This window comes from Gopherus flavomarginatus, chromosome 3, assembly GCF_025201925.1.
Source record: "Gopherus flavomarginatus isolate rGopFla2 chromosome 3, rGopFla2.mat.asm, whole genome shotgun sequence".
NCBI classification, from domain to species: Eukaryota; Metazoa; Chordata; order Testudines; family Testudinidae; genus Gopherus; species Gopherus flavomarginatus.
Window position 1 is genome coordinate 158,551,390 of NC_066619.1, and position 24,898 is coordinate 158,576,287.

Sequence of the window (24,898 nt, forward strand, 5' to 3'; positions counted from 1 at the left end):
TCCTCCATCTTGCCAGGGCTAACACGAACAAGCATATTACAGTGTACACAGGATTTAAACTAGAATGACTAAAATCAAAGATCTAGGATGTTTAACGCTAATATTAAATAATATCCAATATTTTTTACACTTAATAGTCTGGGATTCGGACATAAGACAGCTAATAGGAGAAAAAAATGGGACTGAATTCACCTCTGACATAAAGCCACTAAAGTCAGAGTTATCCCAGGGATTAAATTTAGCCCATTTTATCTGAAAAAAAAAAAAACAAAACAAAACACTACTTTTCCCAAAGAAAAAATGCACGCGCACACACATACATACACACACGACAGCGTAGATTTACACAGAAATGTTACATTTTCAAGCACTGCCATCACCAGTCCTCTCTTTGCGGGCTAAGATCATCTCCTTGGGAGCCTGTTTTCGGTCAGTAACCAGCCCCAACCAAAACATGAAGTCAATGAACCATGTGGTTGGGTTGAATTTCAAGCCAAGCTCGCTGGCTGAATAATCAAATGGAAAGGTGTGATGGTAATTGTGGAAGCCTTCACCTGGAAAAACAAAAAGAGATTTTAAGTGCAGTGGTCAACATATGTCTTGTGATTAGATAGTTTAGGTAGGTAGATAGAAGGTACTTGATCCTATAACATGTTCTACCTTGGTATAACCCCACCAGGTGCATCATTGATTTAAAATGCAGAGAGAAAAAGTTGCAGGATCATGGCCTCATCTATCTATCTATGGCTTCCCTATATGCAAAAGTTGCACCAGTTTCACAGATATTGGCTGTTACATTGATTTAGTTAAACTGGGCAAACTGCGATGTGGATACTCATCTCAATTTACAACTGGTTTACATTGATGTAGCCTCATGTGAACTGAATTAAGCTACATCTATATCTATGCGAGATTTCTGTAGCAAACTTGGTCATCACATCAATAAAAGTGCATTGTGGTTTTGCTTCCACCATTGAGAGGGGATAGCAAAGACATTCGACAAACAATCCCCTATTGCTAAACCACATGATGGAAAACAAGAAGGGAATGGGGTGCCTACTTCACACAAGGTCTGAGTAGAGAGGAAGGGGCAATTAACCCTGAGACAGGCTGCACAGGGAGGTGGAGGGGAGAAGAGTCAGGGCTGAAACTTTTAGTAGATGAAGCCCAGCTGAGCAAGAGGCAGGCTAAGCTGCTCTAAATCCAGGAATTAGAAAATAAGAAGGGGTCTGCAGTAACTTTCTGGGCTTAGAGAGGGAAAGGAACAAATGGGAGGAAGAGCTTAGAAGCCCTGGGATCTTAGCCCTGAGGGAAGGAAGTACCCAGATGAGGGTGGAGAAGGAGCCAGATAGAGGTGAAGTAGGATGCAGCTCAGGGAAACAGCAGCAAGGTCTGGACAGTGCAAACCTTGCCTGCTGGTTGTAGAGTCCCTGGGTTGGAACCTGGAGTAGAGGGCGAGTCTGGGTTCTCCTACCAGCCACTGGGGAAGTGGCACAGACTGGGCAGTGGAGCAGAAGACTGTTTGAGACAGTTTGTCCAGTAGGGCTTTGAGACCTCAGAAAGGAAGGACTACAGTGACCTGGCCAGAGGACCAAGCCATGAAGAGAGAGCACCCTGAGGGGTGGAGGAGCAGTAACCTGACTCCAGAGAGAGAGAGAGAGAGAGAGAGAGAGACTATGGGGTGAGAAACTGAAGGAGGGGGCATCAGACTGATCATGAGCTAACTCTCAGTTGTGGCCACAGGGAGGTGCTCCCACAAACCCCATGACAGGAGTGATCCAACATGATTTTACAAGGATGCCCCCAGATGAGAATGACTGAAGAAGTTCCCTTTTGGCCCTATCACACAGGAGAAATGGCCTATTTCAAGGCTGTCACAAACGAATCAGATGGACCCACTGTTGAAAACAGCTTGACTGCTAGTGTAGACAAAACAAATATTTTTTCAGCTCAACTGAGGCTTGAGGCTCAACCAGGCCTCTGTAACAGGGCGGTGCAACGTTTTTGTCTCACACACACTAGAAGCTAAACTGATTTCAATCCTGGTTCCAGTCTCCCATTCCTGACAGCCTTTGGCAGCATCCAGTCCAGCTATTAGACAGCACATGCTGCCGTCAGCCAGAGCCCCACACATGTATCTGAAGCAGAACATTGGGGCTTGGATGAGATGACCTCCAGAGGTCTCTTCCAACCTGAATCTTCTATCATTTTATGAGCCCAAAAGAATAAGTTTAGCATTCTGAGAGCAATAGCTCAGGGACCCCGTCAAATATCTCGTTGCTGAAGGGATGTTTCAGTTAAGGTAACAGAGAGGAGTGTAACAGGGCTTGAGTCATTTGTTGGTAGAACTCTTAAGACAGTTATAAGAGAGAGGGTTAAAAACTGTGCAGCAGCAGGGAGCCGAGAAAACCTGCTGTGAGAGAGAGTCAGGCTGAGGTGAGAGCAGAGATAAGCTCCCTAACTTCCTTTCTATTACAGAAAAAATTGTACATCCCCTGTGGCAGCTAATAACCCTTCCTATCCACTTCATTGCAGCACTTGTTCAAGAGGAACGTGGCCAGGCCCTGACATTTGCATTCAAGGGTGTCTGACATTCTTGTGGTATTTACGTGTGGCAACAGTGTGACTGACTGTCAAAATAGCCACTACGTCTATTCAAATAATAGGGGAAGAGGATAATCGTATGGCGTGAGGCTTCAGGTAATGCTGGGTTAGCCCTGGGAAGTGGGAAATATCCATTTTTATTTTAGAGTAGCAGGTCAGAGCTTTAGTTTTGGGACACAGGTGTGTGCCGTCCAGTAGGCAAAATTATTGTGATTAAAAGGGAAGAAGGAGGAGGAGATAGATGGTCACAAGCTCAGCAGCACTGATAGCGGAAAGAGCAGAAGTCAGGTTCAGTTATGTATGATGAATATAGAGGCTAAGATGGTCCAAAGTAGGTACCTCATAGGAGCCTAAATCCGTACTTGGAATCTAAGGGTGGAATTTTTAATGACTTCCCAACCTGTGCCAACCTCTACATCACCTATTACTGTTCTAATTGGGAGGAACTGTCCAAGGAAACAGAAAAAAGAAACCTGATTTCAGACATTTAACGCCGATACACTGTACAGGACCCCTACCTAGGCGGCATAGGCAACATAGGCAGCTGCGTAGGGCACCTGAAAATTTGGGGCACCACTGGGTTTTAGTGTCCACCCTCTTGTTTTCCTATCCCTGTTCTGACCCTTCCTGCAGGCTCCCACAGATGGCTGCTCTAGCCTGGTGAGTCTTCCTTGGGAGGGAATCTAGTAGTTAAAAGTGAAAAAACCTCCAGCCTGCCAGACCTATTAGCACAACATTGAAACTGTTAAAGAGACATTCAAGGGGTAATAAGCCATTTAACAGGCATTTGCCAACCCCAAGGTATATACTGACAGGTTTCAGAGTGGTAGTCCTGTTAGTCTGTATCAGCAAAAACAAGGACGAGTCCTTGTGTCACCTCAAAGACTAACAGATTATTTGGGCATAAGCTTTTGTGGACTAGAACCCATTTCATCAGATGTCCACGAAAGCTTATGCCCAAATAAATTTTTATACTGTCAGTTTCTGACTTTACTGACAAAAACAGTTGTGCATTAATGTAATATTTACACAGAACATGTCAATCTACAGGACCTTAGTTTAAAATTTGCTTTAAAAATATTTCATTAGTGAGCTGGTGAAGATTATAAAATCACATTTCTAAAAAATGCTTGCACAGAGTTTTAGATGCACAATCATCTTTAGCCTTAAATGTGTGGATCTTCAGACATACAGTTTTTTAAATAAATCCTTCAAAAGACCTCCCTTATCTAAAATACACATTTTAATTACTATAGTTAAAAAAAAAAGAAGTGCTTCCAAGTCTTCCTGTGTCCTTTCTGTCCATCCCTTCACCACCTCTCCCCCCATTCCCCACTGAAGAGAGCCCTTAAAGGGACAACAGTCCTTCCCTTCCAGATAGCTGGACAAAGAGTTTCCCTTTCTTTACTTCTGACTATCTGACGAACTAGTTTTAAAAGAACCCTCCAGCAAAATCAGTACCTTAGTAAGACAAAATCCTTGTTATACCTAAAATCTTTGGAAACATATTTTTTTAAAGTTGGTGAAATTTCATAACCATGTCTCTTGTTATGGAGATCACACAAAGTAAATTACTGTTCCCTTTTTCTAAAAGCAATGAACATTGTAATGAACACACTAAACCTCTCTGATTAATTTAAAAGAATGTCTGTTTCAGTGAGTTAAATATGTAGTAATCTGGAACGCTGGCATAAGATTTGAGTACATTTAAAATATAAATTCAGTTTAGAAATACTGATTAAGAAAATGTAAAACAGAGAAGAGCTGCATCATATATTCCATTATATGTAAGGTGTATTCAGCAGGACAACTGACTCACCCTTACTATGAAGTTTTTGCAAATAAATCTCTGACAAACTTCAGGGCATATCAAAAAACCTATGACTGACATTTTTTATTCCGAAATTTTAGTGCTTTTAATTAGGTACTTTCTTCATGTCCATTCTGCATGAGGGAGAGGGCATGGAAGTCTCTGCGGGAAACTGTGACTCTCCGCCACCATGAGGCAGGCCGGGCATCTCATTATCCTTTGCTGTCAAGTCTCTCCTCCCCTTACCCCACCAGGCTGTGAGCTTGGGCTGCCATCTGGCATAGGGGCACCAGTTTAATAATACTGCGTAGGGCCCCATAAATCCTAAGGACGGCCCTGCTAGGTGGGCACCAGAAGCAGGCAACACAAACTAAAGTTGAGGATGATCAACGCAAGATTTGCCGCTAACAAATAATATACAACCTCATCAATGACAAAGCACACAATATAGCCTGCATCCCCAAGACCTGGCTGGATGATATTGCAGCAAGCCCTGTGCTAGTGCACCTTGTTTCCCCAGGATTCTCGGTACATCACAGACCTAGACAGGACAAGAAGGCAGACAGCCCTGCATTCATCTTCTCAGCAAACATCCAATGCAAGGAGATGTGCCTCACGTAAGACAATTTCATTTGAATTGATGCATCTGGCAGTCGAAACCAGACCCAAAGCTAACATAGGTTTTATGCTCATTTACAAACCACCACAGATTAAATGATCCATAAAGTTGTTCACCGACCCCTTGTCAGTGATGGGGGTGAAATGCCGCTGACTTGTCATCCTGGGAGATTTCACCACACATATTCAACAAGGCCACTGATGCCAAAGCCCCATCTTCTCATTTGCCACCCTAGGACATAAAAAGGTCACCTCTGATCCAACCCACGCGGCTGGTCACACCTTGGACCTGTTTTTTGGCCTAGATGTCAAAATGGAGGACATCACAACCCAGCCACTGTCTTAAACAGATGATCACGTCACGAAGGCAGTGGTCAGAGACCTTCCAGCACCCCGGCAACAAGAAGGTCCAGTGATGCTGATTCAACCATGAACACTCATGGACTCCAACCGGTTTCAAAGCCTGCCAAAGGACAATAGCACTCCATCCACAGGACGAGGGGTTGAGAACCTAGTTACCATTCTACAGTCAGCCATTGACACACTGGCCTCCACATGACCCCTTCCTCCACATTGCTCACACAGATCTCTGTTGCTACTTGCACCTTATGCTGGGTAAAGAGAAAGGAATGGAAATTTGAGCACTGATAGAAGAAAACAAAGGCTGATTCAGAGAGGATAAAACATAACAAATTCCTCAAAGTCTAGGCAGAGGCTATATTACAGGCCAAGAGAACCTTCCTATCAGCCTCCACTGTGACTGCCAAATCCCTCCCCAGGCAGTTATCCAGAATGGTAAACAGCTTTATTAATCCTGAATGACAACGGCCTGCTGTGGAGCTGAGCACCAAGTGCTGTGAAGATCTATCATCCTACTTCACTGAAAACATCACGCACTGTTAGGAAGCCTTCTCAAACAGCTAGGATCCACTCCACCTCCACCCGCCAACCAAACAGCTCACCTGTATTTCCAGTATTCATTCGTCAAGAAGATCTCAACACCTTAAAGGAGTCTTAACCCAAGAGCTGTGAATCCGGCCCATGCCCTTCCTGACTTGTGAAAGAGTCAGGAACAACTGGTTCCACTCCTGACTGAAATGACCAATGCCTCATTCACAGAAGGAAACTTCCCTTCCTCCTTCAAACACACACTAGCCTAACCAGTGCTGAAGTAACCCACCCTGGATGCTTCGGTCCTAGCCAACCACCATCCACTGTCAGACCTCTCATTCCAAGCTCATAGACAAGCTAGCAAAAGATGAACGACAAGCTCATTTAACTGAAGCCAGTATCCTAGACCATCTCATTCTGGATTCAGACCAGGACAAAACCAAAACTGCCCTAGTGGCACTTCTGGATGATCTCCTCCTGCCAGCAGATAGAGAAGAGAGATCCATTCTCATCCTCCTGGATCTCTTGGCAGGATTCCACAATGTTGCCTGAGATTCTCTTGTCTCACTTGAGAGAGATGACAGGGATCCAGGGTAACTTGCTAAAATGTCTTCAGCTCTTTCTGGAGGGATGCATCTAACAAGTAGTGCAGGGAAACTGCACCTCTATTACCAGACTACTCACATGTGGAGTTCCACAAGGATCAGTTCTCTCTCCAATCCTCTTCAACATCTACATACAACCACATTCACACATATGACCACAGCACTACCACCAAGAGGGCCTAGTGCTTGGATAAGATCAGCTCACAGGTGAAGAACAGCTAGCTGAAGCTGACCCCGAGCAAGACAGAGGTGATGCTAATGGGCAGAGGAAAGTATCTTGAAGAGCTTTCAGCTATGGTACAGTCTTCATTGATTGAAGATACACACCCACTCCTGCCAAGACTATAATAATTGTTTCATAACTGAGTGCCATGGGAGTGCCTGGCCAGTTGGTGAAATTGATTTAGTTTAGTGCCCCTTGTGAGAGGAGAGAGACAAGACTCTGGTGTAATTAACACACAAGGAATCTTTACTTAGGATGCTAGGTACTCATGGTCCACTGTCTGGATCACAGACAGTGCTGCACAGAATTACTGCAGACAGACTCCCTAAATCCTGGCCAGGATTAAGCACACAAGGAATGGATTGCTGACCATCCTTTGTGCATGGTTCTGTTTGCAGTGAATGGAAATCCCACTTCTAGCTAGAGCTCAGCAATGAACAACATAACCCAGGGTAAAGCTTCAGAGATACATTTTGTTTGGTACTCACCAATTGCTCCTAAAGTGACAAATGCATTCTGCCGGGGGCTGATGTACTTGTCATAGGGTCGATTGCCGTACATGTGAGCTGCACTGTTGACCAGCCAGGTTACGTTGAGAGAGATGGTGTAACGAAGGATGGAAGCAAGGAAGTAGGAATTCCACAGACTCTCCCCCCAGATGTACCAGGGCACCAGGGTGGGGATCACAAAGCACATTAGCACTACCGAACTCTTATAGTACCTACAGAGAGAGAAAGGGACAGGAGTAACATTACTGTGACAGGAGGAGGAGTTGCATGGTTACTGAACTGGACTAGGATTCAGGATACTTGGGTTCAATTTCTGTCTCTGCTACAGACGCCCTATGTGGCTCCCTGTGTAGCAGGTCATTTCATCTCTCTGTGTCTGGATTCCTCATCTGTAAAATGGGAATAATAGTACTTCATTTGTCCTAGCAGTCTATTTAGATGGTAAGCTTTCTGGGGCAGGGGCTCTCTCTTGCTATGTGTGTATACAGTGGCTAGCATGATGGGACCCTGAGCTCATTCAAGGTCTCTCAGTGTTACTGTAATATAAATATTATTATTAATTATTATTATTATATGAAAAATATATTTTAAATGAAAATCTGGCATGCAGTTCCTGTAACTCCTCCTTTTTCCCTAAGCCTTGTACAGAGCTATTTATTGGGAGATTTATTTTCTTTAAAGAGAAGAACATCTGTATATTTCACTGGCTATTGGGCAGTTTACTCACTTGGTGCTGAACCATGGAGTTTTAACTCATTTCTGATAGCCATATGTGCTACCGTTGCCTAGTGGACAGAGCATAGGAGTAGCAGTAAAGTGGTCTTGGGTTAGTCCAAGCTTTGCCACTGGCTTTCTGTATGACCTTGGGCAAGTCACTTCACCATTCCATGCCTCAGTTTCCCCATGTGTAAAGTGGAGGTAAGATGCTCTATGGATGAGAAGCCTTATGTAAAAGACAGGTATTATCATTATTATGCCAAAGAAAGTTCACTGGAACAGAACTGCAGCAGAAGAGGAGCCCTGCAGATCATCAACTCACTCCAGCAGGGGAAAAAGTCTAAAATGTAACTGGTTTTCCAAACTGAAAAAAATAGCATTAGAGCAGATATTCGCTGCATTCAGCCATTTAGACCTTAATTTGTTTTTGCACAAAAAAAACCGGTGCTGACTTAAAGTAAAGTAAATGCAATCTGCCCTCAGTTGTACCTTCAAGTGCAGATTTCTGCTTTATTAACACATTTTTAAACCATTATTCGGAATACTCCGAAACAGCTGCCAGCAACAATCATGCATTAGGAAGGTAACAAATAATTTTTCATTCTTAAAAGCTTGTTTCCTCCCTCCCTTTCTCCCCACCTTTGTGGTTATGTTTCCAACAGCCCGCTTCAAAACTAAAGTGTGAAGATTAATTACTCGTGAGCGGTAAGGCCAATACACCGCTTGTTAAATGTCAGGAGCTTTTCTGTTCCTCCACAAGAATGTTCGTAGTGGAGTGTTTGGTAGTTTCGTTTCAGCTCTCTCCTTGCCTATTTGTCAGCTGCTGTCAATAGGCTACATGGAAGACGTATCGGCTTTTAATGGTAAATTGCGCAGGCTGACTAAAAGAGGAATAATTAAAAGACTTTGCTGAAGGGAAAAAAATTACCATAAAATTGCAGCTGTTTTCTGTCAGAGTGAAAATTGCATTCAACATTAATCTGTCTACGGGGAAAAGACAGGTAATGTCGGCTAAGCTGGGGGAAGGCTGAATGCAGCAGGGGAAGCTCCAGATATGCATAACTCGCTTGTTGTGTGTTTCAAGGGGAAAAGGACTATGATTCAAGGTTCTATGACAGAGTATTTAAAGCTGTAAATTACAATTGATCAAAATACAGAGATCAAACTGTACAGCGCAACCCCACTGTCTGAACACCCTGGAACTTTGCAAAAGTTCCATTTTGGTTGCAAACTTTGCAGCTGGGGCCTGTCTTTATGACATGCACCAAAGACCATTTGCCCTATGTCCCAGAATGGCAATTAAGGTATATCAGCTGGGCTGGACTGCCCAACTATGTGTGTGTGTGTGTGTCAAATGCGCTATTATCCTACAGCTAGTGAAGATTCTTCTTGAGCACCATCCGTAGGAAACTCTGGTTTTGGAGCTGGGATATTGGCGTTCTCTCCCCACTGCTGCATGAAGCACCAAACGACTGCAGCAGCAGAGTGAAAACAGCCATGAATAAAATTCCTAAGAGGCTACAGGTCTGTTACAATACATATGAAAGTTCTTTCTAGGCACATTGAGCCTGATTCATTTCCCTAGTAAATCACAACTTGCACTGGCAGCAGTCCCATCCCCTTAGGTCTGCTAATCACTTTGATGGACCGAGAACTTTGATGCTAAGGAATTAGCACAGATTCAATGAGAGGAGAATGATCATGCAGTTTCATGTTTCTCTATATTTTGGTATTGAAGCACACTGCGCATGTTGGCCATTGGCACGGTTTTTATTTTCACTTCCACTACTCAGATTGCAAAGGCCCAAACTCCTCCATGAAGGAAGAAGAAAATGAGAAGATGTGCTCTAGCTCAAGCAGAAGTAGAGGGCAAGAATGACTGGGAGAGGTTCTATGGCCTACGTTATAAGTCAGCCCAGACCATAATGGTTCCTTCTGGCTTCAAAATCTGACTGAAAATTCTGTCATTTAAGTGGGTAACACAGATGTAACTGCAAGAAGATTTTAGCCTTTTTACTTTTGGTTTTAAAATAATCTTCTGGCATCTAGACTGATTTGATTGGGCACCAAGTCTCCATCACAGAACAAACTGCATTGGGCCTGAATTTGCCTTCCAGATACAGACCAGGTTTATGAAGGTGCAACTCCAGTGAAGGCCAGGGGTTCACACCCATTTACTTTCAATCAAGCCCCCAAATCTATAAGCAGCTGTAACTCTGACCGATCCATTTCTTCCTCAGAATTTCATGAGGGAAAGTAGTTTACAAAGCTCTGAAATGTGACAGCTTGCTCCAACAGTTCAGCCAAGTCTGTATGATCAAATGTGGGGACTGGGGAAGGGGAACAAGACACACACACACACACACACACAGAGGAAATAAAGCTGAATAGTGCAAGAGGCAAAAAGAAAGGGAGAGCAGGATGGTAAGTGAAGCAGAATGCTAAACTAAGCCAGGAGGCAAAAAGGCGGTGGCGGGAGTTGAGAGAAAGGAGTAGGGTTCCCAACTTTCTGATGGCCGAAAACCAAACATCCTTGCCTTGCCCCTCCCCCAAGGCCCCAGCCCTGCCCTGCCCCTTCTCCGAGGCCCCGTCACTGCTCACTCCATCCCCTCTCCCTCTGTCACTTGCTCCACCCCACTCTTGCTCAGGAGCTCATTTTCACCAGGCTGGCGCAGGCAGTTGGGGTGCAGAAGTGGGTGAGGGCTCCAGCTGGGAGTGCGGGCTGTGAGATGTGCCCGGGAATGAGGGGTTCAGAGTGTGGGAGGGGCTCGGGTTTGGAGCATGAGAGAGGGTTCTGGGCTGGGTCAGGGGGTTGGGGCGCACGCAGGAGGTGGTGAGGGATGCAAGCTCCGGGCAGCGCTTACTGCAGGCAGCTCCTGGAAGCAGTCACCATATTCAGCTGCTAGGTGGAGGTGCAGCCAAGAGGTCTCCATGTGCTGCCCCCATCCTCAGGTGCTGCCCTCGCAGCACCTCGTGGTTCCCCGCCAATGGGAGCTGCGGAGCCGGCACCTGGGGCGGGGGTAGCGTGCAGAGCCCCTATGGCTGCCCCCCCAGCTGGAGGAACATGTCGCCGCTTCTGGGAGCCACATGGAACTGAGTAGAGATGGAAGCCTGCCTGCCTTGCTGCATGACCAGTCGGACATTTAACGGCCTGGTCGGCAGTGCTGACCGGAGCCACCAGGATCCCTTTTCAACCGGGCATTTCAGTCAAAAACTGAACACCTGGTAACCCTAGAAAGGAGGGTGAATGGCAGAAAGATTATGTGACAAAAGGAGGTAGCAAGCCAGGTGGAATGATTCAACAGAGAGAGGAGCAGCAAAGAGGCACAAGAGGTGGGGAAGATGAAGAGAGACAGATAGAAGATAATGCGCAATAAGATGGAGAACAGGCCAAGAATAGCTGGATAGTCTGAAGATAAAACAAAATCAGGGGCAGGCAAGAGAATGTAAAGGTACCACAGGCAAGCAGGGTAATGCTGTGTCGCACAAGGACTCGGCCCTGGAGAATGAGAGCCAATTTATCCTCTGACTGACAGGCAGAGAGAGCCCTGGCTCAGCATCCCTCGGTGCTTAAAATTGCGGGAGGAGAGTTGCAAGGGGTCACACACAGACCTGGCAAAAAACAATTTAAAAAAACAAGATGGGTCATTGAGGGGAACTCTACAGTCTTACCAAAGTTGCTGCTTCCAGATTATGACACACACAAAAACTTTTTTCAGGCCACTTTAAGCACTAGTATCCCTCTGAACTGGGCCTCAGACAGGGCACCTCTTATTTTTAACCCAAATTTACCCCCGTCCATGCTGATCTCACAATATCTTGCTTTCATTACTGTAAAACAGTGGCGCCAGAAATGCAGCTGTCACAGAGGCAATATTATTGTTAGACCAGGTCCAAAATTAAAATAAAGAAAAACATTTCAAAGTTGTTTTTATTTTGCCAAGATCATTTTTATTTTTGTGGGTTTTTTGTTTGTTAGTTTATCAAGATGGCTATCAAAATGTTGATAGAAGCTTTTTATTTATCAACAATTTAGGTTTCAGCAAATGGAATGTGCCACTACACATTTCAACAAAAAATGCAATTAAATTTTCAGTTTAACCCCCCCCCCCACAAAAGTTTTAGGAAAGAGTTAAAAAATTCAGTAATGGGGACAGTTTTTTGCAAAAAACATGGTTTAAAGTCAGCCATTTTACAAGGAAAAAAAGTTCTTACTCGAAATCTTTCGGTCAACTCTAATGATTACTTGTGCAAAATAAGTGAACCTCCCTTTTCTGCAAACATGGAGCACAATTGTGTGTGTGTGTGTAAGTCCTTCATTCTGAGCTTTTGTCCCATGATGTGCAGTTAAAGGCCAGAGATTGTTGTATCTTTACTCACACAGAATTGTACGTTACACCAGCAGTTCTTAACCTTTTTCTTTCTGAAGGCCCCCCAGCAGGCATAAAAACTCCACAGCCCACCTATGCCACAATAACTGTTGTTTTGCATATAAAAGCCAGGGCCCGTGTTAAGGGGTAGCAAGCAGGGGAATTGCTCGGGGCACCACACCACTGGGGACACTGTAAAGCTAAGTTGCTCAGGCTTTGGCTTCGGCCCTGGGTAGTGGGGCCCGGGACCCTGGGCTGCAGTCCTGTGCAGTGGGGCTTTGGCTTTCTGCACTTGACTCTAGTGAGTCTAACATCAGCCATGCTAGGTGGACCATCTGAAACCTACTTCAGTTTCCCAGGGGGCCCAGAACCTCTGGTTGAGAACCACTGAGCAGTTTCATTGCAGTTAATGGAGTTGATTATTCATGGACTAAGGTACTTCTCAGTAGGCCAAGTTCTGCTCTCTGCTACACCAGTGTAAATGTAGAGAAGCTCCATTGAAATTAACGGTTTTACTCCAGTTTTACATTAATGTAACTGACAATGGAATTGGACCCAGAGTGAGTAAGGATGTCACCTAATCTGGTCCTAAGAAATCCACTATGGAGGTACAATTCAATATTATTACCACTAATCAGACTTCTTTGTTTTTCCAGGGAGTAAATAATAAGCTTCTGTTATTACAACAATGTGGTGTTGATATAAACAGGTGCATGTTCCTGAGAAAAAGAAAATTTAAACTCTAAATTCACTAGACTAAATAGTCCAAAACTCAACTGTCAAATTCAGAGCAACATTACTTGCTAAGACAATCTTCCCTGCACAGAAATGTACCTTATGCCACAGTTATATAAGCACTACAAGAAATGCCTGTCTGAGATGGGATATGATTCACTCATGCAAAGGTGAGAAGACCATGATGGAAGCTCAAACACACTGCAAAGGAGAATTTGCAAAGTCCTGGGGAATTCTCCACTGCTCTCCAAAAAGCAACTAAAACAACTAGACCAACGCATTGCATCAGTTTCATCTCTGGTCCAGTCCCATTGACCAGCTATTAGTTCAGCCCTTCCTGGGGATTTTTGCAATGCAAAGACAGGCATGACTGCACTCTCTTCCCAGTAGAGTCCAAAAATAACACTCTGCTTACCAAACAGAATTGATCCAATCTGGCTTTTAGAACCCTCCTGTGCACAGATTCAACGCTGGGAATAGTGCCTACACCTGGGCAGTAACTACTCATCATAGAAAATATTGTAATTTCAATATAGGCGGAAACATCCAGATCCGTATCCCCTACCATAGTGACGATAATGGACTGGGGAAGGCTGCAGTCTGGTCTGTACTAACCCAGCGGGCCAAGCTTACGACAACTTGTTTTATACAGGAATTAAGGTACTAGGAGAGGCAGCAGTTCAGCTCAACTGGGCTCTGTAGGCTGGGTTGGTGATCGTCGGATAATTCAGACAGAGGGATATGTTTTATTCCTCACTGAGGCTGTTAATGATCATGTTTATTGCATTAATTGATATAATCCAATTAGAGATCCAGATGCAGACTTTTCTCCATCCCCCATGACTACATGCCCTGGTGTTTTTGAAAGAGGGGAAGGTAAGAAAGGGGCACTTTGCTCCGGCAAGGGGGCCTGGAAGTAAGAGCTTGCAGGACTGATCTTCTGATACCCAACAGGTTACCACTGCATGGGGTGGGCTCTACTATTTCCAGACAAGTTTAGGGAAGGGCATGTTGGGGAGGAAAGAAAAGGGAAGTATAAAATAATGTATCAAAAATAGACTAAGTGGAACCCTCCCCATAACTCTCGTTCCCCCCAAACTTCTGCTCAGATCCCCCCTTGGGAGCAGTTCCAGAGCTTTCACTTACTTTCTTTGAAACCGCACAACGGGGTCATCCAGCAGGTCAGTGAAATCCAGTTTCCTGCCTTTTTCGATGACATCGCGGTGCTTGCGGACAAAGAGCCAGCCAATGTGGGAGAAGAAGAAGCCACGACATGCATTGTGGGGGTCAGCGTCCGTCTCCGAGTACTTGTGATGCACCCGGTGGTCTCGACACCACTCAAAAATGTCATTCTGTGCAGACAGCCAGGGTTGGGTGAGAGATACAGACTTGGCATAATGACTTTGGTAACACCTTATCTCGCTCCCTCCACCCTCCAACCACACCCTAATATATTTGAACCACAGAATGATTCTCTGAATCGGTTAGGAAAAATAAATCACGTCAGATTAAATCAGGGATTGAAATCACTAGGGGAAATGTGTGTTTATATACACAGAAGGTTGGCACTCGTTTAGCCAGACCCTACTGTTTCCTAGAATCATAGAAGATTAGGGTTGGTAGAGACCTCAGAAGGTCATCTAGTCCAACCCCCTGCTCAAAGGAGGACTAACACCAACTAAATCATCCCAGCCAGGGTTTTGTCAAGCTGGGCCTTAAAAACCTCTAAGGATGGAGATTCCATCACCTCCCTAGGTAACCCATTCCAGTGCTTCACCACCCTCCTAGCAAAATAGTTTTTCCTAATATCTAATCTAAACCTCCCCCACTGCAAATTGAGACCATTGCTCCTTGTTCTGTCATCTGCCACCACGGAGAACAGCCTAGCTAAATCCTCTTCAGAACCCCCCCTTCAGGTAGTTGAAGGCTGCTATCAAATTCCCCCTCACTCTTCTCTTCTGCAGACTATAAGCCCAGTTCCCTCAGCCTTTCCTCATAAGTCATGTGCCTGAGCCCCCTAATCATTTTTTTTGCCTTCTGCTGGGCTCTCTCCAATTTGTCCACATCCTTTCTGTAGAGAGGGGCTCAAAACTGGACACAATACTCCAGATGTGGCCTCACCAGTGCCAAATAGAGAGGAATAATCAGTTCCCTCAATCTGCTGGCAATGCTCCTACTAATACAGCCCAATATGCCATTAGCCTTCTTGGCAACAAGGACACATTGTTGACTTTATCCAGCTTCTTGTCCACTGTAATCCCCAGGTCCTTTTCTGCAGAAAGTCACAGCTGCTGCAGGCCCACAATACTACATCTCTTTCATCATGGGCATTTTTCTTTCCCAGGATGCAGATTCACTGCCCTAGGAAGAAACCAGTGTTTGCAAGACCCAGAGCTGAAAGAAATCCGATTCACTTTCACAGGGATTACTGCAGACTAGTGGCCTAACTGGAGCTCATATCCATGAGAGAGCTCAGAGGATATTTTCTGAAGATATTTTTTCCTGCAGGTCTCTAAGTCAACAGCATCTGGCCTGGAAACAGGTAACTCTCACTCTAAAAAAACCATACTGCTGGAGGAGATACAGTTGGGAGGATGTCTTATTTCTGAGTTCTGGTTTAGTTTGCTCCACAATGGGGTCAATGTCACTGTACTGTCCACAAACCAAGCAATGGTACTTATTCATTACCATCCCACACATTAGCCACTGCCTACAGCTCACCATCATCATCAACTTCTCTAGGGACGAACGCAGCACAGAAAATGGGTCAGATCTTTTGAGGTGCCAACTACCTTCTTCTCCCATTGAACTTATCAGGAGTTCAGCACCCTACAAGAGTGGGCCCAGTATGTGACGACGGGCCAAAAAGACCTGGGAGAAGGAACAAACATCAGTAGCCTATCCCTAGGCCAAAACACAGCTTCAACAGAATTTTGAACTCCTTAGCTATCTGTAGCTTCAGCACCAACAAAAACCTGCCAACAGATATACTGGAAAATTAAGGCTCAGAAAAGCCAAAGATGATTTTCATTCACTGTACTTTTGTCACTAGTTTTATTTTTATCTTGAGGTTTTTGTGAAAGCGACTTGGGAAGTCAACGGTATTGATGGTTGTTAGAGGGAGAAGGTAGGGAGTGTACCCATTTAGAGATTAGAGTGCCTTTGTTCTAGGATCTGGTTCCTTCATGGGCAAATGGGCCGGGACAAAAACCTTAGATCCAAAAACCCTCTGAAATTGGATCTCAGGTCAGGATCCAAATTACAGGTCAGGCTCATGTCTGCTCAAGCTGCCATGAGATATGAAGGTCATTTAAAAGTCTGATGGCAAAGAATGGCTGTTAACAAGCTTACCTGTCCCATGGTCAATCATAAATTCTAGAACCACAGTTTTCAAGAGTGGGTACTTAAAATGAGGCACTTGAAGGGACTGAAATACCATAAGTGGTCTGATTTTCAGTGGTCCTGAGTGTCCATTGTCTGAATGTGTCTGAAAATCAGGCCACTTATTTAGATGCCTAACTATAAATTTGGGCTCCTAACTTTAGGCCCCCGCATTTCAGGATGTTAGTCTGTGCTCTCATCTATAGCAGTGTGTTAAGCAAAAACCATTCAGCAGAGTGGCCTTTTCTTCCTTCCCCTCTTGGCATGACATGGAAGGCAATGCAGCATACGCCATCCAAAGCGGCAAGTGTTTCAGGAAGGGCAATAGAATCATTACTGTCAGCTTCAGCAACTTTCTTTTCAGCAGGAGAAGAGAGCAGACAGATACCTGGGCTTTTTTGTGAAACATCCAGAGAGTGAGGCAATAACAAAGACAGAGTGTATGTTTCACCATTATTGATGAAGAATGCAGTAAGTCCAAGAAGACAACTGCGTAGGTCCACATTTTGTGAACTGGGTAGCTTTTGTTGCCAGAGTTGGTAGACATCCATGGCCCTGTATATCAGCTGCCGACTTCTGAGAGACTTTATGGTGTGAATGATTAGTATTGCTGAGGGAGACTGAGCCACAGAACCAAAGAACCTGCCTCAAATCTGTAAATGAGGAAAATTTCATCATCCTAAACTTGTATCTGGAAGACTTCCAGGACTGCACATAAATAACTCCTTTCAACCTCCGTTCTAGCGGAGAGTTATAGAACAAAGAGACACTGGAAAAAACTCAGCTAGACTATTGTCCCCACACTATAGTAAGGTGAGACTAAGTGACATTTGTATGGGAATGTTAATGTAACAGTAACCACTGGAGTCCTGATTCCTGTCATGTGACAAGAGGATTAGTTTTTTTATAACATTAATCCAGACAAGTCTTGTTCCAGCATTCCTGTCTGTCACACCTTTATTAAATGATATCAGAAGAAAACTAATGCTTTGCTCAAAATGAAGCATATGAAGTCACCAGAATCTCAGACTGGGTGAGAACTATTGGAGATAGTTGCAGTGCTTCCAAATCAGTCAGGAAGCAAGATGCATTGCAGAGAAATCACAGAGGTTGAAATCCTCCGTAATGCTACAGGGGGCAGGTCCAGAGGCACTGGAATTTTACATTACACTCCAGTGGGAGCAGGACATGGCCTGAGGAGTGCTAGACAAAGTTATTTACAAATGACAAGAATGTGACTTGGGAAAGGCACATATTCTTTACCAAATGAAACTATTGATCATTATGGGTACGTCCAGACTACCCACCATATCAGGGGTTAGCGATCGATTTATCACGTCTCATCTAGACGCGCTATATCGTTCCCCGAACGCACTCCCGTCGATTCTGGAACTCCACCAGAGCGAGCGGCAGTAGCGGAGTCGACAGGGGAGACGCAGCCATCAATCCCGTGCCTTGAGGTAGTAAGTTGAAATAAGATACATCGACTTCAGCTACGGTATTCCCGTAGCTGAAGTTGCGTATCTTACATCAACCCTCCTGCAGTGTAGACCAGGCCTCTGTTAGAAGCCTACATAATAAAGCTAGTTGTGGGTTAGCCAACAACTAGGTCAAAGCAATGTTAGTGCAAGAAATTAAACTTGGCTTTTCAAAGACCAATGGATATTTGCAGGGTTAGTGAAAAATGTGCTTCCCCAAATGAAAGTGTTAGTGAGCTGCGAAAGAGCTGAAGTGCATCTAATTAAAAAAAAATGCATAATGACAGAATAAAAGGGCAAATAAAACAGCAGAGACCAGAACTGTTTGTAACAAATACTGAGGCAATCACAACGTGATATGTAAACGTGTCAGACACGAGGAGTGTGGTATCATACATGTAATAGCAGGAAACATTAGCACACATTTGAAGTAAATGCAAGAGTAAAACACATAAATGAACATATAGCTAGAAGACAAAGCCATGAGGAAGATGCAAACCAGATGTCTTTGTTGGATCTCTTAAAAAGCTTGCAAAGCGAGGTTTTCTAACACGCTGCTTTGTGACATAGGAAATAAATGAACTAAATTGAAATTCCAGACAGATACTGCAGCTGAGTTCAAGGTAATCAGAGCAAAAGATTAGTGACTGCCTGATGTTAAGTTCAAAACCAGCTTGTTTCCTACAGTAGACACAAAATAAACCCATGCGGAGTCACAATGGCACATCTCAGTAAGAATAGATATCACTCAGTAGGATTTGACATAGTGAAAGAAATGAGCTGAGGAACAGGAGTGTGAAGTAAATATGACTCAGCTACTTCCCCATTTCTGAAACAAAAAGGTGATTCAACCTTACAAGAGCTTGAGAAAGTAACTCTAGATGGATGGTCAAGAGAAAGAGTTCAGGTATCGCCAAGCATAAAAATCTATTAGGACTATAGAGATGAAATCGCTGCATCTGATAGGATTTGTGCAGGAGACATCATGCCACAATGGCACACAGTGTGAAGTATAATCCACAGTGCCTGTTGAGACCTGCTTATACTGAGATATTGGACATGGTGGGATGCTGTAGCTCCTCCAAAGCCAAAATAAGGCAATGGCCAGCAGTCATGGCAACCACAATAATAGGCTGAGCCTGTCCTCATCAGCTACCCCTCCGCCCCAGACATTTGATCCTGATTGGTTAGGGATCAAATGGCCCTGTCCAGTTATCAGTCCCAGCTGGGAAGTGGTCATGCAATGCCTACAAAGGGTTGTGAGAGCTCAGCTGGATGGCAGGGAGTTGTAGAAGGGTGGCTGGTTCCTCTGTGTAGGCCCTGGAGAAAGGACTCCCAAGCATGCCTGGGGAAAGATTAAGGAGGGCTGCATGAGGAAGGCTGGCTCCTGTGACGGCCGGGCTCTGGAAGAAGGGAAATTCCCAGAGTGGGGAGAAGCCCAGAGTCACTGCTCTGGAGGAGAATGAGGAAGAGCTGAGAGCTGAGCCAGGAGGAGAAGTAGACTCTTGTTTATGTTGCACATAGGGCTAGTGTCTAAGTTTGTTACGAGCGCTTCACCAGTGGTGCTGAGGGAGACCACTGCTGGGGGTGTGTGTGGCCAAGGCAGGGTGAGTAGTGCAGTGGCAAGTAGGGTGACCAGATGTCCCGATTTTATAGGGACAGTCCCAATTTTTGGGTCTGTTTCTTATATAGGCTTCTATTACCATTCCCATCCCGATTTTTCACACTTGCTTGTCTGGTCACCCTAGTGGCAAGCCACATGTGGGTGCTGTGGAGGCTGACCCTGCCACAGGCCCCCCACAGCTGAAGTGAATTAGAACAGCCCTCAGGCTAGTATAACTTACACTGGGTGACCTGGATGGTGCCATTGTGACTAAACAGGGGTGCAAAGGCAGTGCAAAGCCACTTTTAGGCACCTCACTTATCTGGATTTGCACTGTACGCTCCTCAGCCATCATTGAGGACTGAGGCCAACGTATCCAAGTGGGAAATCTGCAGGAACACAGGAAGCAGAATTCAAAAGAACCACAACAATCCTGATCACCCGGATCCAAGGTGGATGCAGGTCTACAGCAATTAACTGGGGAAGATTTCTTCTGAATAGTGGCTAACTGTTGCATTGATTCTTTGTTGCTTGTTCATTGATTCAACTTAAAAGTCGAACTGTTGTTCAACACACCAAGCAGCAATGTCATGACACTTTGCAGGGCTGCTTCGCATCAGTGGAGTGGCAGAAAACAGCCAGTGCTCATACAGGGAGCGAGGGCAGTATGATCAAGTCAAACATATCCTAAACTGCTTTAAAACAACAGCTCTGCTGTGCTCTTTTGTAATGAGAGGAGAGATTAAGATTAGTGCTATCTAGTTTAGAGAACAGCATGAATAAGAGAGGTATACAAAATAATGAATGGTATAGATAGAGGTTAGTAGGGTGCTGTGATTCACCCTCTCTCATAATGCAAGTAGAAGAAAGTGGCCAATCCAAATGAAAGGAAACAGGCTGAAAGTATAACTTAACCTGTGGGACTCAGTGCCTCAAGATGTTATTGAAGCTGACAGTTATTTATATTAGTAATAAGATTATTTACAGTTACACTAAAGAAAGAAATTTAAGTGATACTATGTTGCCTAGTGGATAATGCACTGCACTAGGATTCAGGAGATCTGGGTTCTATTCCCAGATCTGCTACTTGCCTGCTGTGTGACCTTGAACAGATCACTTCATATCCCTGGGCCTCAGTTTCCCCCCCCTTCTGTAATATGGGGCTAATTATACCTCCTTTGTAAATCTGCTGTAGAAAACCACAGCATGTTGTTGTTTTATTAACTAAGATAAAAATATGCTTAAATGATATCATAAGCCAATCTCTAGTGGCCTGGTTTTAGGAAGAAACTTTATTATATGGGCATGGTAGCATGTAATTGTCCTCAGAAGCATTGGTACTGAGCACTTTCAGAGTTAGGGAACTGGACTACATGGACCATCGCTCTGATCAGGTTTTCCCTTGCACTGGATGGTGTGTACAAATAAAGAGGTGATCACTGCAGCCCTGCTTTCGCACAGTACAGAAACAGGTGGACATTTGGGTTTACTTAGAATTTTTAGTAGCTGGCCTCTCTTCACATAAGAGACCCTTGACTGGCCTGGAGAGAACACTGCACAAAGACTGAAGGTCACACCTGACAACCTCATCCCTACCTGAAAAGCCATGGAGTTGGCCGCAGCCAGGAACATCCTCAAAGGCAGCTTGGCTTTGTAGGACCTGTGACTCCATAAACGATGTGCACCAGCTGTTACCCCCAGAGCCGTCATTAGGAAACACAGATATGCTGAAAGACATAAGCATATATAAATAGTGGATGTCAAGTGTCTGTTTTTATTCTTTTCCTTGGTAAAAAATTCCTTCTGCTGTCTATTCAACCCTACAGGGAGACATAGTGTCACCTAGTAGAAAGGGCACAGGACTGGAGACTCAGGACAACTGGATTCTACTCCCAGCTCTGCCAGGTGCCTGCTGTGTGATGTGGGGCAAGTCATGTCATCTGTCTCTCTTCTCCCACCCTTTGTCCATATAGACTGTAAGCTCTTCTGAGCAGGGACCGTCCACACTACCTAGCACAACAGGCTGACAACGTTGTTTGGGACCTCCGGATGCTACTGTAATTTAAATGGCATCTAAGAAAAGTGGATTAATCTAATGCATTCTATACTGCACTAGAGAAGCCATTAAGTTCCCTTCATTATGTTATGTCAGAAGGGAGGCAGCCACCTTTTTGATGGGCACCATCCTCCACACCCCATCCAGGTCTTTTGATGAGTCTAATTTGTCAGCTAATTGAACAAGTGCCATTCACACCTCTGAGTTCCCATTATACAACCCACTATACTCAAAGCTTTATAACTTGGCAATAAAAATTCACTCTCTGCTGAAGCTAGGCATTCAAGAACTCTTAGCTTGCAGGTATTTTCTTCTCCCCCTTCAAAACTCTTCTGTGTGCATTTTCCACTTCTGGCCCAGACAGCAACAAAATGGTCAATTTTAAAATTTGATTTATTTTTTTTAAGCATCTAAACAAACATTAATTTCAATGCTTTTCCTTTTTTTTCCCTGGGGTAGGGGATTTTTCCTTTGTCTCTGGGCTCTGTCAAACTCTCTGTTTTCTTATATTTTCCATTATGGAAGAGGCATATGGCATTTCCCCTCACGCCTTTGACTATTTCGATTATAAACTCTTTGGGCAGAGACTATCCACCTAGCACAATGGGGCCTTGAACTTTATTTTGGTCTCTGGATGATAGTGCCATACAAACAAAAATAAAAGTAGGAATAAGACAAGTGCTGAATAAAAACACATCCCTGCCCCTGCCAGTCCTGGAAGCAAGAGACCAGCCTGCACACTTAACCATGAACATACTGCCTTAAATCACCACAGTACTACTCTTCCTTTCTTCCTGAGGGGTCAGGCGTAAAGTTAGGCACATAAGTACAGTAGTCAGTGTTTACACACATCTTACCTACTCGGCACCTAGCAGGATTGAGCCAAAAGCAGGTTAGGCTCTATGAGTTATAGAAGAGCCCCAGCTCTGCATCTTTTCTTTTCTTTTCTTTTGGTTAATTTAACAAATGTTTCATGTTGATTTCCCTGCCATTGCGAGAGCAAGCTGCAGCTGTGTACAGCGTATATGCTAATGGACCACAGTAGCAGATTTGTTTTCCAGGTGACAAGAAATATACAACAAATTTTCATCTGAAATGCCTAATTTCAAAGAGTTAATTTAATTTCCAACAGCACAGTTGTACTTGGTTGAAGTAACTTTTTAATAATTGTGTGCAGCGACTATTTCAGACTCCTGAACCAGGAAAGGGCCCTTTCTTGTGTCAGTTTGATTCATTCACTCATTCGTCCCCTGATGCCATACGCTTTGATGATCTTGTTATTAGCCCCAGTATTTCTGAATTCATTTGTAACAAACACTGCATAGACTGGGTTGTTTTGTTTTACAACAAAAGAGGAAAAAAAGTCTGTGAGAATAATAATACAGCTGCACTGCTCATCTGCCAGGAGGAAGCTGGGGAAAATGCTATTATATACAATCCATACAAATTGGACCAGTGCTCAAAAGCAAAATCCACTTAAACCTTCAAAATTCAAAATTACCCTACTGTCACAATCTATGGCATGTCTGTCTTTCTTAAACAGGAGACACTTATTGCACAAAACAATTTCAAAGTGTAGACTCAAACAGGCTTCCACACAGTTCCAGCATTGTCTGTGTTGTTCAGCAAGGACCTCACCATGCTGGGAATACATACGTGTCTGGTGATTATATATGCCTATTTCAGTCTCTGAATAATATTATTCAAGCAAAAAGGAAACCGATTCCATCTGCAAGAGATGTCTGGTATTAAGAATTTTAATTTTCCCTTTCAACATGGAATGTTAGACGTCAGTATGTCATGCATTTCTTCTCACCTGGAGTAAACACACATCGCTGAGGTTTCCTGTCTATTTGTGTTTATATCATACCCAACAGCAACTCCTGAGTGTGGTTGCAAGGAAATGATGTGAAATATTGGTGAAACTGATTAACTGCAAAACAGCAAAGGTTTGCACACACAACCTGAAAAAGATTGCAAAAGTATCTATGAATTCTATAATCACAGTGGGTGAAACTGTAGCATCAAAAGTTGTGACACTGCTCAGGGCTCCGGGGCTGTAAGTCATCTTATTGCCATCCACCTCCAGGGCAAGACTGTCTTGCCTTTGCCAGGTGGATGTTAACTCCCTAACACAACCAGCCCGTCAGCCACTCAGGCTGTACTAGCCCAACCTTTGCCCTGCAGGTTGAAAATAGATGCATCCCGGCCCCTTCAAAGTGTGTCTTTGTGATGTCCAGTGTCTTCCCCCACCTATGACATAGTGCTTCTGTTTTTTGCCTTTATTCACAGACATGCCACTCCCTCACAGTCATATTATTCCTTTTCACATCCAAGGGGTTTCAGTGTTTATAGCTTGTCTTTAATGGCTTTCCATTGACTTTTCTGGGTTGTTGGAATGGGGGATGATTGAGCAACACATTACAAAATCAGCTAGTCAAGGAGGGTTAACAATTCCCTCGTGCTTGAATGGGCCATTACCAAGACATGATTTCCTGGCGACTCACTTTCACTCCAAGATCCTAAAGGTACGACTGTTAATACTGTTACATTAGTCCTTAAATATATTACCCATACACACATCTCATAAAGATTATGAGTATCTATGACTCACAGGCTTTCAGTGGAGACCAAACATGCTACCCTTGATGGATAAATACCATGAAAGTGCTGTATTAGGTGGAATGAGTTTGTCAGGTCTGAGATAGGAGTTGCTTGTTAAGAACTCTGAACCCTTTGCCAGTTGGCACTAATGGACCTGTGTCATAAAGGTAAATTGAAATAAAAACTTAAATTTGCCAAAATGCTTGCAGATTCTTGTGCTGATTTTCACCCAGGTAGCCCCATTGAAGTCAAAGGACCAAACAGACTTCAGAGGTATCACACCAACAATGGATTTAGCCCAATTTATATGCCCACTGTGAGTCACCATCATACTGAATTTGGCCCTAAATTAGTTCCATTTTCCATGTACCAAACCAACATAAGAGACAGCAAGCAGAGTTTTTGGGCAAAGGGGGAAAGCTGGCAGCAGGGAGAGGGTGTTGAATATCTGAGGATACACTGCAGGAAGTACTGAGGACTGGACTACGATATTGAGACAATGACACCCTAGCTGACTTTCAGACATCCTCTAATGGGGCCTATCCTGAAGTCAACTGGAAAACTCCCTATAGATGGGCTTTGGATCAGGTTCGCGATGCGTAAAGCTCTCTCTGGGCAGCAACAGTCGATAATGCTGCAACTGTCTTCTAAACTACAGGGCAATCCCTGGTGCACCCTTCCCCTTGTCTAGCCT

The 24,898-nt window shown here is 44.2% G+C and overlaps 1 protein-coding gene across 1 annotated transcript in view; it reads right to left on the minus strand.

Annotated features, from left to right (window-relative positions):
- Window positions 1–277: 277 nt before the first annotated feature.
- Window positions 278–24,898, minus strand: part of SCD5 (stearoyl-CoA desaturase 5) — a 72,372-nt gene continuing 47,751 nt past the window's right edge. Inside the window, exons 2-5 of the mRNA XM_050945211.1 lie at window positions 21,141–21,271; window positions 14,229–14,434; window positions 7,240–7,472; window positions 278–554 (exon numbers count right to left, since the gene is read on the minus strand). Of these exons, the coding sequence (XP_050801168.1) occupies window positions 364–554; window positions 7,240–7,472; window positions 14,229–14,434; window positions 21,141–21,271 (761 nt within the window). The 3' untranslated portion in view covers window positions 278–363. The remainder of the gene's footprint in view (window positions 555–7,239; window positions 7,473–14,228; window positions 14,435–21,140; window positions 21,272–24,898) is intronic.